The 11,615-nt window shown below is 46.6% G+C and overlaps 2 protein-coding genes across 3 annotated transcripts in view; one reads left to right on the plus strand and one right to left on the minus strand.

Annotated features, from left to right (window-relative positions):
* Nucleotides 1-663, plus strand: part of ENOSF1 (enolase superfamily member 1) — a 22,223-nt gene extending 21,560 nt beyond the window's left edge. For both annotated transcript variants that reach the window (XM_010828898.1, XM_010828899.1), the window contains one exon: nt 487-663. In XM_010828898.1, the coding sequence (XP_010827200.1) occupies nt 487-588 (102 nt within the window). In that variant the 3' untranslated portion in view covers nt 589-663. The remainder of the gene's footprint in view (nt 1-486) is intronic.
* Nucleotides 664-1,331: 668 nt separating this feature from the next.
* Nucleotides 1,332-11,600, minus strand: TYMS (thymidylate synthetase; the record flags this gene model as incomplete). The annotated part of the gene is given in 9 exon segments (XM_010828982.1): nt 1,332-1,906; nt 3,638-3,688; nt 3,690-3,752; nt 3,851-3,922; nt 4,249-4,424; nt 5,143-5,244; nt 6,610-6,784; nt 8,825-8,898; nt 11,420-11,600. Coding segments are annotated over 9 exon segments (1,032 nt in total), but the record flags the coding sequence as incomplete, so codon positions are not given.
* Between the last annotated feature and the right edge of the window lie 15 nt (nt 11,601-11,615).

Genomic DNA, 11,615 nt, shown 5'->3' on the forward strand with positions numbered 1-11,615 from the left:
TTTCATTATCTAGAAACAAATGGTTCTTTAGTCTTAAGTCCCCAGGCACAAAGGTCAGGGTTTGGGGTGAAATAGCCCAATAAGACTTCTCTCCCAGCAGCCTTTCCCCACTAGCTGGACCTGAAAACACGCACTCCTTGCCCCCCGCCCCGTGCAACAGAACTAAAAACCAGGCACCATCTAGCAAGTTAGCAAAAGGTTTGGACTGCACCTTTTTTTTTTTAAAATCTGTTTCATTGACCCCCCTGTTCAAGAGATCGGGGCTCATTTTCACCAGCAGAGGTGGAACTAAGGAAGTGTGATTAGTTACCTAACCCTGTGAAGCAGCAGGGCATCTCTCCACCATTTCAAACAAACTGAACTTTTAAAAATGTTAATGCAGTTGCCTCTGGCTGAGACTTAAAAGCATTTCTTGGAGCAGCAGAAGTAAAATAAATGGCTTTTGTTCTGGGAGTTAATAACAACTCCATTTTTTGTCTTTGATAGGATGCTGGTTATTCAACAGAAATGAAGGAGGACTCGGTAAACAGACACCGCTATCCAGATGGTGAAGTCTGGAAGAAGCTTCTAAGTGCTCAAGGGAATTAAGCACTCAGCTGTGACACCTTTTGCTTTAAGTGAAAAGGCTTAAGATTTCTTGGGTCTGGTTTTACAAAAATAGAAGAAAAAAAAAAAATCATCCTACCAATCAAGACAAGTTCAGCTAAAAGTCGTACTAACCTCAGGGATCAGCTTAGTCATCATTATTACTTGATTCTTTTAGCAGAAAAAATTCTCCTGTTTAGTATTTAAACAAAAATAGCTCCAATTAATTCAAAGTACAGAAAGATGTTCCTAAATTTTTCATCACATGCTGATACCTAGACGTTGAACTGTACTTTGAAAACAAGCAGCATGCTGAAATACTTCCTTAATCTTTTTAAAAAAGACACTTGTCATAAGTCAGTGTAATACAGACAGCGCTGCAGCACTGTGCAGTATCTGCTCTGCAACAAAAGTTTAAAAAATCACTGACGGCCCTGAGGTGGCTCAGCCTCTCTCTCTTGCTCAGTGTAAGCCTATTAGAGAATTCACACTGTGCTGAAGCTAATGAGGGTAAAATGGTATCAACTATTTTTATAACCCTTAAAGCCTTTATTCTAGATAATCATTGTTTTTTAATGATAAAGAAAGCCAGAATTAGATGAAACACAGAAAAACAGGGTGAACTAGCTTACTCAGCATTTCTAAAATATTCCCTAAGCCACATCCAAACCAGAACACAGCACATGTGTGTTTATTTAGGAGGGTTCAGTTAATCTACTTTAAGCAGGAACTACACAGATAAATAATAAACATGAACGCAGAACATTTATTGTAGCAAGATATAAAACTTTAAACGTTCATAACCACACTAGGCATTAACATGACGGATGGGTGTTACCCAGCTTGCTCAGATTTAGGGAAATAGTGTATATAATTCTTGAAATGCACTGACCATTTTCCTAAAAACACTATGAAATTTGAATTAATATATATAAATTCTCTTTCCTGTCTTTATTCAAAATCACTGTATGTACAGACACCCTCAGTGAGTCACCCAAACCCAAGGCCTTTTATTACTAAGAGAACAGCACAGCTCTTATTTGCCAGTGGCAACATTCTTAAAAGTTAATGGATAACAACCAATAGATCACTAACACGTTTTGACCTAGATCCTTTGCCTTTAGAGCCCAGTGAACTTTTACCTGGGTGTAAATATCCTTCAAACAATGCCTTTAAAAGCACTCTAGACAGCCATTTCCATTTTAATAGTCGGATGAGGATTGTAGCCTTCAATCTGAAAGTCTTCGGCCTGGAAGTCATCGATTGTCTCAACTTTTCGAAGGATTTTGAGCTTGGGGAAAGGCCTTGGTTCTCGCTGCAGCTAAAAACAACATAAGACCATTATCTTCCCAGATCCATACGCCCTGCTTTAATTTTTGCTCCCCATGTCCCTTCATCAAACAAATCACAGTATTTTGCCAGGCAAGTATTATTTTGTAGGGGTGGAATACTGAAGATACCTCGCTCCTCGTTACTAAATGCTGCTGACCCATTCTCTCACCCCGTGGAGAGTGAAGGGTGATCAGTGGATCACATGGTGTCAGGAGCCTTGGTGGTTCACTGGCTTTAAGTTCTTAAATTTGTTAAAAACAAGGCACGGTTTTTTACTTTAAGAAGTAGTTACAGGATGTTTACTTGAGTCCCATGATGCCTAGCCCAACTGTCCCTGGCAGAAAGGACAAGGAAAGAGGACACATGTTGACAACTCACAGGGATGAAGCCAGGACTCCTGGGCTGGACCAGCAGCAAGGAGGACGAGGACACAGGGCATGCCCTCCTCCTCTGTCAGCATGACCAGAGTATCCAGATGAACCCTGGGGTCACCCTCTCCCAGATCTAACCAGAAGGGGCTAAAGGTTTCTGGTTCAAGTTTTTTTCCTTTCCTTCAGAGTTCATTAAGACACTCCTTTTTTTAAATTGCCACTTAAATCATCCTTTGTTGAAAATAAACTGGCTTAAAGGCTTAATAAGACAACACCATAAAACTCCTAGAAGAGAACACGGGTAAAATATCCTGATATAAATCATATCAACGTTTTCTTAGGTCAGTCTCCCAAAGCAATAGAAATAAAAATAAACAAAGGGGACCTAATCTAACTTACAAGCTTTTGCACAGCTTGTAAGATGTGCAAAAGGAAACCATAAAACTAAAAAATCTACAGAAAATATTTGTAAACAATGCAACTGACAACGGCTTAATTTCCAAAATACACAAACAGCTCTGTAATACACTCAACAAGAAAAACCCAATTTCAAAATGGGCAGATGACCTAAAGAGACAGTTCTCCAAAGAAGATACATGGAACAATATTCAACATCACTAATTAGAGAAATGCAAATCAAAGCCAGAATTAGGTTCCACCTCACACCAGTCAAAATGGCCATCATTAAAAAGTATAAAATGCTGGAGAGGGTGTGGAGAAAGGGAATCTTTCTATACTAGTGGTGGGAATGTAAACAGATGCAGCCACTGGTGAAAACAGTATGAAAAGTTCCTCAGGAAACCAAGAATACAATTACCAGATGACCCAGCAATTCCACTCCTGGACATATATCTAGATAAAACTATAATTCAAGGATACATGCACCCCTGTATTCATAGCAGCATTATTCACAATAGCCAAGAGAAGGACACAACCATCAGGTTTGTGCATATGTATATATCTGCACACATGTATATATACAGATACATACACATGTACACACAGAATGGAATACTACTCAGCCATAAAAAGAATGAAATGCCATTAGCAGCTACATGGATGGACCCGGAAATCATACTAAGCAAAGTCAGAAGGACAAATACCACATGACATCACTGAAGTGTGGGATCTAACATGATACAAATGAACCTATCCCTGAAGCAGAAACAGTATCATGGACAGAGAAGAGCCTGGTGGTTTCCAAGGGGGAAGGGAGTGGAGGGCTACGATTAGCAAGTACAAACTGATATACATAAAATGGGTAAACAGAACCTACTGTATAGCACAGGAACTACATTCAATGTCCTAGGACAAACCATAATGGGAAAGAATATATACTCGTGCAGTACCTCACAGCACCTGTCACGTTCAGTGTCTGTGGCCACTGGGGCCCATCTGCCTGGTCCCTGCCTGTCCATCACCATCCATAGACCTGGAAGACTGTCCTCTTAGCTCCATCAGAGCCTGGAGGAGAACATCTATTACAAGAGGGACACCTCCCATATGGACAAGGTCTCAAGAGAAGGTACCAGATCCCAAAGTGTGACAGGTACATTTCTTACCTGAGTTTTCAGTGGCTCGATGTGATTCAGGTAAATGTGTGCATCTCCCAGAGTGTGCACGAAGTCACCTGGCTAAACCCCACAGAAGAAAGCGAAACTGTCAAGGCTTTAGTTTGAGTTCCTTTATAACACAGCATGTAAAAACACGTGGGCATGCAGACATTCCAAAGCTCTTCACAAGAAAATTTAACCAGTATTGCTTTTGAGAAAAGTTGATCCAAAGTCATATTAACTGCTCCAGGCAAGTCAGTGAGCAAGCAGTTCATTCATTTACACAAAGCGCATCTAAAGACTACAAAGAGCTGGAATTCTCAGCCATCAGTTCTCCCACGTGACAGGACCTCACAGCCCAGTGTTCTAGGCTAGTCCCCCGCTCCACCCCACCCAGAGCAGCCCACCTTCAGGTCCGTGATGTGTGCGATCATGTAGGTGAGCAGGGCATAGCTGGCAATGTTGAAGGGCACACCCAGGCCCATGTCCCCCGACCGCTGGTACAACTGGCAGGACAACTCCCCATTCACCACGTAGAACTGGCAGAGGGCGTGGCATGGGGGGAGGGCCATGAGAGGCAGATCTGAGGGGCCAACACGTCCAAGTCAGGAGAGGAGGTGGTTTTTAAGGAACATAACTCTAAGCAAAGCAAAAAGCAGCAGAAGCCAGCTCTTACAGTGGAGACGGTGAGAAGAGCCACTGGGCCAGTGACCCCCACGAACCATTCCCACCCCAGATTGGCATAACGCCGACAGAGACCTGCCCATCACTGTGAGACCTCTGTGGATGTACAAGGACTGCTGAGGCCACCCGCTCTCATCCGAGCTGAAATAAATTACTTGGGCCACCTCCGTGGCACCAAGCCACAAGTACAGGGGGAATTAATTCATTTGCAGGGACCATGAGAGACTGGTGACTCAGGCTCACCCTCCTGTACTCAAATTGCTATCATTAATACAAAAATTCCACTCAGGCTATTTACTACACCTCAGGAGAACTTAATTTTACAACTGTTTAAAAAGGCTCATAATAGTGAGATGGAGGCGATCTGAAATTCCAACTGTCCCAATTTAAAATGTTAAATTTTCATGGGTATTTTTATAATTAAAGCCCATAAACACAAATTAATTCCATCTGGGCCCAAGGTCGCTCTCTGAAGGTAAAAACGGGGCCACTTGGGAGATGGCCAGGGTCACACGAGCAGCTGTGCAGCTGGGGACAGTTCCTAGGACCACCTCCGACCCGGTGCCTCTGCTCAAGGCTCAGTTAGGACACGGGAGGATGACTGGGGCACCATCAACCTTTTGGATTCCAAGCACACAGGATGATTCTTCTGTCGTTAGGGTTGGTTTTGATTGTGTCGATCACTTTTTGCAGTTGATCTACTCCTTGACCTGAATACTCTGCAGAATTGGCAAAAACAAGAGACCACCGCACATGTGAACCACGGCACCCCAGGAGAGGGCCCCAGGTCACCGAGCACGCTGTCCTCCCCCCGAGGCCCCGCCGGCCCAGTCACACAATATCCAGTGAACAGTACTGATGTCTCATACTTTGCTGGGTTATGTTGAGTCTGGGCTCCTAGGTCTGTCCTCTGGAGCCGTAAGTCTATTTTCCCACTACTTGAGACTTTTAAATACTTGGCCAGGGTGTCCCTCCTTCCCCTTCTCCTATCGCTAAACCTCCTTCATCCTCAACAATCAGTTTCTTCCAGCGGTCCCCAGGGGACATCGTGTCTGTACCATCGGCGATTCCTGTCCCACTTCACTGCCAGGCAGGGCTGCATCTGCAGTAGAATGTTTCCTACCCTACATGGTCCAACAACCCATGATGAGGATTCCTTTTTGTCATCTAGATACTAGCCTTCCAACATTCCTACCAAAAATTACAATGTAACAGCTAAACTGCTACTGACCTGTAAACATCAGGAAACCTGTCTATTATATACCACCCTGTACTTTTCTCTCATGTCTGGTCTCTGAACTTGCCGCCTCTGAACTGGAAGCTGAGATGTGCAAAGCCTTCCATCTCTATGGTTAAATGTCTATTTGCTGGAGTCAGACTATGCTTGAGTCCAGGAGTTCTTAATTTGGGGAAAGAAAGCCCTGTCACTATCACAGTTCCAGAAAAAGATTTTTAAAAAGATGACCTGTAATGGAACAGTTTTGTGTCTTGATTGTGCTGATGGCTACATAAATCTCCATGGGCTGAAACTGCACACAAATTTGCAAAGCTGGAGAAATCTGTTAAGTGCTGTGGGTTTTACCAATGCTAATTTGTGTGAGAGGTGGTGCCACCAAGTGACAGAGGAGGGTGGGCGTCCAGGAGTGAGATGTTTCATCTCCACCCCACCAGGGTGGGGAGGAGAGGGCGATCAAGACGGGTGCTGTCACATCAGCGCCACCGGCAGCGTGCTGGGTGGTTCAGTCTTCAAAAGGAAGATCAAGGTGACCACAGGGCAGTCAGTCCCTGGGACTCATCCCCAGATGAACTTCCAACCTGCCTCCAACACAGCGACCGACCGACCCACTAGGTCACTGTCTGCTGATGAACAAGGTACGGAAGGTGCCCAGACCCACAAGTGCTGACCACCTGGTATGTGACCCGACCCTCCCCCTGGATGCGAAGCAGCCTCTCACAAGGTCCAAGTTATATATCCATTTCCCCATCATCAGCTTCCTATCCCCCAGGCTTCACTTGCAGCCACAAGACAAACCCAGGCTGTGAAAGGCACTCAGGAAATCCAAGGCCCCCCTCCAGCTCCTCACCTGAATCCATATCTTTGTATTCAGCCCCAAAATGCCTCCACTGGAAGCCATAAACTGGGCCTAAATCCCCTTCAGCTCTGTCGGAGAAGCCCAGGCCATCCAAGAAGTCTCGGGACCCATTGGCATCCCAAATTTTCACTCCCTTGGAAGAGAGTTCCTTAGCGTTGGTGGATCCCTGTAAGAGATGCGGCATCCAGTGAATTCCAAGCCCACAAGTGGGCCTGTGCTGACAGATAGGGGCAGTACCTGACGAGCCCCATCACTAGGCAGGCTGGTCCCAGCCCAGACTTTCCAAAGACCCCCGAGACAGTCTGATCCTTCTTTGCAACTACTCTCTCAAATCCTTTTTCCTATTCTCAACCAGGACTTCTAAACATCTCCAAGTCCTTTCAGTGCTCCCATCTAACAGTTCTGTTTCTTAACTAAATGTGTCTTGTGACTAAGTGTAACACCCCAGAAGGAATCTACTCCACACTCGCAATGTGTTTGGTGCGTCTTAGACCTGGTATATAGGATGTTTCCACGGACAGGCCTGATCAGTATTAGCTTTTGTCAAATATGTCAGCCACATACCTTTACAAGATCCACTGTCAAGTTATGTTCATCAACCTTGGCGGGGTTTTGTGGGTTTTTTTGTTTTGTTTTTTTGGTGCCAAGTATAAGCTTTATGTTCCTCTTATGTATTTCATCTCATTAGAGGTGGTCCATGTATCCTGATGGTGCATCCAGGTCAAGACCCCATTTGGCCTCTGGGTAGGATGTGCTGTAATGGTTACAAGCAGGCAGTGAGGCCACACACCTGGGTGCTGGGCCTGCTGTCTCCTCACTTCTCCTCTGACCAGCTCCCTGACCCCTCTAGCCTCAGTATCTGCACCCAAGAAAGAGCACAGAAGTAGCAATCACCACCCACATTACTGGGATGAGTAGATAATACAAGCAAATGCTTGGCCCTCAACAGATACGAACCAAGGCACAGACTGCATCTCCCCATCTTGCCCAAAGACACCAGCTGAAGTGTAGGTACGCCAACTCCTCTATCTTGAGTCACCCATGGAGTGACTATCAGAGGCGGGTCTGCTGTCTTCCTGGTGAGGAGTCACTGGAATCCTGCACTCCACCTTTATGATCAAACAAGTGCATGATCTCTATTTCTGAGCATCTCAGTTCTTCCCTTTCTGTCATTGAGTTTGTACTAATTATTTTCACTTTCAGTGACTCATTTCTTGTTCACTCATGTTGCTTCAAAAGTCTCCCTCCCCATCCATTCAGCCTGGGCTCTAGCTTGTCTGCAAACATCCTCTTCTGAGATCTGTATCCAAACCTTTGCTAAAATGCATTGCGGTCTTGGGCCTGCTTTGGCCCAAGACGATACAAGCCACAGAAGAAAGCCCAAGCTTGAGCCCAGCCCAGAAGAGAGCCCATCTCTTTAGGCACCCTGTGAGCAGTGTTGGCCAGAGTCTCAGACCAGTGAGATGAAGGGGAGATGAAGAAGAGATGCAGGGGGGAGACAGGTGTGGCCGCTGCCCACCATCACCGTGCTCAGCTTAATACTCAAGAGCCTCTTCTAACTTACCCCCCAGGAGAGCACGGCTGGGATCTATATTCAGTCAGCAATCCCTGTGAGTGCCTACTGTGCGGCAGGCTGTGTTCCAGGGGACGCAACAGCAGACAAGAGAAATTCTCTGCCCTCATGGAGCTTATAGTACTTTTCTAAACGTCAAAAAATTTTTAAATAAAAATTTTTTAAATGATAGTATTTTATTCATTTGTCTGCCTTCTCCCTTGAAGAGGGTAAAGGGAGAAGACATTATATATATATATATATATATAAGATGAGGCTTCTCTAGAGAAAAAACAAAGGAGGAGTGGGAGTAATCATGGTTTTAGATCGGAGGCAGGGAAAACTGAATAGAGAGTTGAAGGTGAGGGTGCTACATAGGGGTAGGGATTCCAAGGAGCAGGAGCGGTGAGTACCAGCCCCAAATGGGGACATCCTGGTGTGCTCAAAGATCAGCAAGGAGGCCAGGGTGAGAGGAGCAGAGCGAGCATGACTCTGGCTGAGGCCAGAGCAGAGACAGGACTGTAAGGACCTTGAATAAAACAGGAGCCACTAAAGACTTTAGGCCAAGGAGTGACATGATGCACTTTTAAAAGGATTTTGCTGGTGCTGTACTGACAACAGATTGTTGACTTCCAATAGCAGCAACTTCTTTACCTTGATAAACCACAGCAACTCCTCCAAAACACCTTTCCAGAAAACACGTTTGGTTGTCAGCAGAGGAAATTCATCTGGAAAACAGTTTGCCATGTAATTTCAAGATGAGAAGACAGAACATGCCATCCAACTTTTTCTGTAAAAAGAGAGGACATGCCCCAGGAGAGAAGGCCTGGGAACTGACTGCAGAGGAGCTGGAAACCTGTGACTTCTGCCACGTGGGCACCCCCTGATCAGAGTGGGGTTCCCAAGGCTGCAGCCCCAAGTCAGTGACACACTTCAGGTGAGATCACCCTCCTGCACCCCTTGACCACCAGACACAGGAATTTCACACAGAGAGATGGGGCGGGGAGGCCCATGTGGACAGGGAAAGAGCCAGCAGCCACTACCCAGTTAGTGCAAACCCTTCCCAGAGGTTTGAAGAGAACACACAGAATGTGCCCTAGGACACAGCCTGAAGGCTCCTACTGCACGATTACCCTGCCAGGAAGAACGGGCTCACCACCAGGTAACAGCAGATATTGCCCTGGCTAAAAGTGAGTCAGTTCAGTTCAGTCGCTCAGTCGTGTCCGACTCTTTGCGACCCCATGAACGGCAGCATGCCAGGCCTCCCCGTCCATCACCAACTCCTGGAGTCCACCCAAACCCATGTATGTCCATGGAGTTGGTGATGCCATCCAGCCATCTCATCCTCTGTCGTCCCCTTCTCCTCCTGCCCTCAATCTTTCCCAGCATCAGGGTCTTTTCAAATGAGTCAGCTCTTCACATCAGGTGGCCAAAGTATTGGAGTTTCAGCTTCAACATCAGTCCTTCCAATGAACACCCAGGACTGATCTCCTTCAGGATGGACTGGTTGGATCTCCTTGCAGTCCAAGGGACTCTCTTAGTTCTTAAATATTTGCAAAGAAAATTAACCTTTATTTATATATTTTTTAAATTTTTGTTTCCTTTTTTCTTTTTGAACTTTTTATTTCGTACTGGGGTATAGCCAATGAACAATGTTATGATAGTTTCAGACAAACAGCAAAGAGATTCAGGCATAAAGGTATCCATTCTCCCCCACCTCCCCTCCCATCCAGGCTGCTCCCTAACATTGAGCACAGTTCCATGTGTTATAGTTCTGTGTTAACAGATCCTTGTTGGTTATCCATTTTGTATGTGGGATCCTAGTTCCCCCTATAACAGCTTGAACCCCATGCCCCCTGTACTGTATGGTGTCTTAACCAGGGAGGCCCAGGGAAGCCCTCAACCTTTAATTTTTAACTGAACTAAAAATAGTTATATGTTTAAACACCTGATATGCACAATCCTATCTGATCCTCAATACAATCCTACTTGAGGCTCCATTATGATCTCCATTTTACAGGCACCAGGAGGTGGTAAGTCTGCATCAAACAGCTGCGAAAAATGTAAAAGCTTATCTCTAAATTCAGTACCTATTCAGCCGACTGTACAGGTGATACTCATGTAACAAGGGCAGAGTCTTCAAGCACCTACACTCCCTCCATTTGGGGATCATTTCCTCCAGTTTGAGCACATGAGGAAGCTGAAGATAGGCGAAAATAACCAACAGCGCCCAAGTCTAAGCAGAGACGCTGGAGTTAAAATGACGCCTGTGGCTCACGGGAGGCTACCATGCAGGAGCTGCAGGAAGGTGAATCCCTCTACTCAAGACAAAACTCCCCAAGCTGTCCAAGCCAATCTGGTCACAGCAGCTCCGGATTTTCCAGTCTCTGCAATGGGTGTGTGGCAGAGGGTTTCTGCCCTGACCTGGGTGCACCTCCTTCAACAGCTGGTCTCCCCACTCACAATCAACCTCCACACCTATTTCACGGACGTTTGTCTGAGGCCGACCCCCATCCCACCTGTTTGTCCCCTGAGAGCCTGGCACTAACAACTTCCAAGACACATTTCTCCCCAGGAAAGTGAAAGTCGCTCATTCGTGTCCGACTCTTTGCGACCCCACGGACTATATATACGGTCCATGGAATTCTCCAGGCCAGAAAACAGGACTGGGTAACCGTTCCTTTCTCCAGGGGATCTTTCCAACCCAGGGATCGAACCCAGGGCTCCCGCATTACAGGCGGATTCTTCACCAGCTGAGCCACCAGCGAAGCAAAAAAGGGAATTCCCTGGAGGTCCACTGGTTAGGACTCCCCACTTTCGCTGCTGTGGCCCAGGTTCTAAGAACTCGCAAGCCTTGTGGCACGGTCCCCCCCTCACCCCCCCAAAAAAAAATTAATAAGAACTTCTCCGATTCTCGCGTTTCTGTTTCAAGATTAGGGAGGAAAGCTGGCTCGCTGGACCAGATGGGATAACTGTCACGAGCCCCAAGTTTCCGCCCCTGCTTGCCAACGGTCTCCTCACGCCGAGGCCCCGCCCACGCCACCTGAGCTCCAATTTTTAAAAACAAAGCGCAACAGTCAACGCGGAGAGAAGACGAGTGGCGAAAAAGGGGCCTGCAATCAAGGCCTCGGTCAAGCCTGGGCAGATCCTCTCCCGCACTCAAGTCTGGGGCTAGCGCTGCAGAGCCAAGCCCGCTTAGGACAGAGAAAGCATAGCAGGGTGATTAAGAGCCAGAGGGCCTGCTTTTACCTCCCTGCTCCGTCCGTCCAGTCCGTGTGACCTTATGCAAGTTCACGTCTCGAGTCCGAGCCAGTTTCGGCGTCTGTAAAGTGGGGCCAAAGCCATTCCCCTTACTCACGCAGCAGAGGTTAGGGCTAAACGCCCGTCGCTGGGCCCGGCCTGTCCGCAGCGCTCTCCCCACCGCAGCTCCGCGCGCACCGGGCCC

The sequence above is a fragment of the Bison bison genome, unplaced genomic scaffold (genome assembly GCF_000754665.1).
Source record: "Bison bison bison isolate TAMUID 2011002044 unplaced genomic scaffold, Bison_UMD1.0 scf7180017864498, whole genome shotgun sequence".
Taxonomy (NCBI): domain Eukaryota; kingdom Metazoa; phylum Chordata; class Mammalia; order Artiodactyla; family Bovidae; genus Bison; species Bison bison.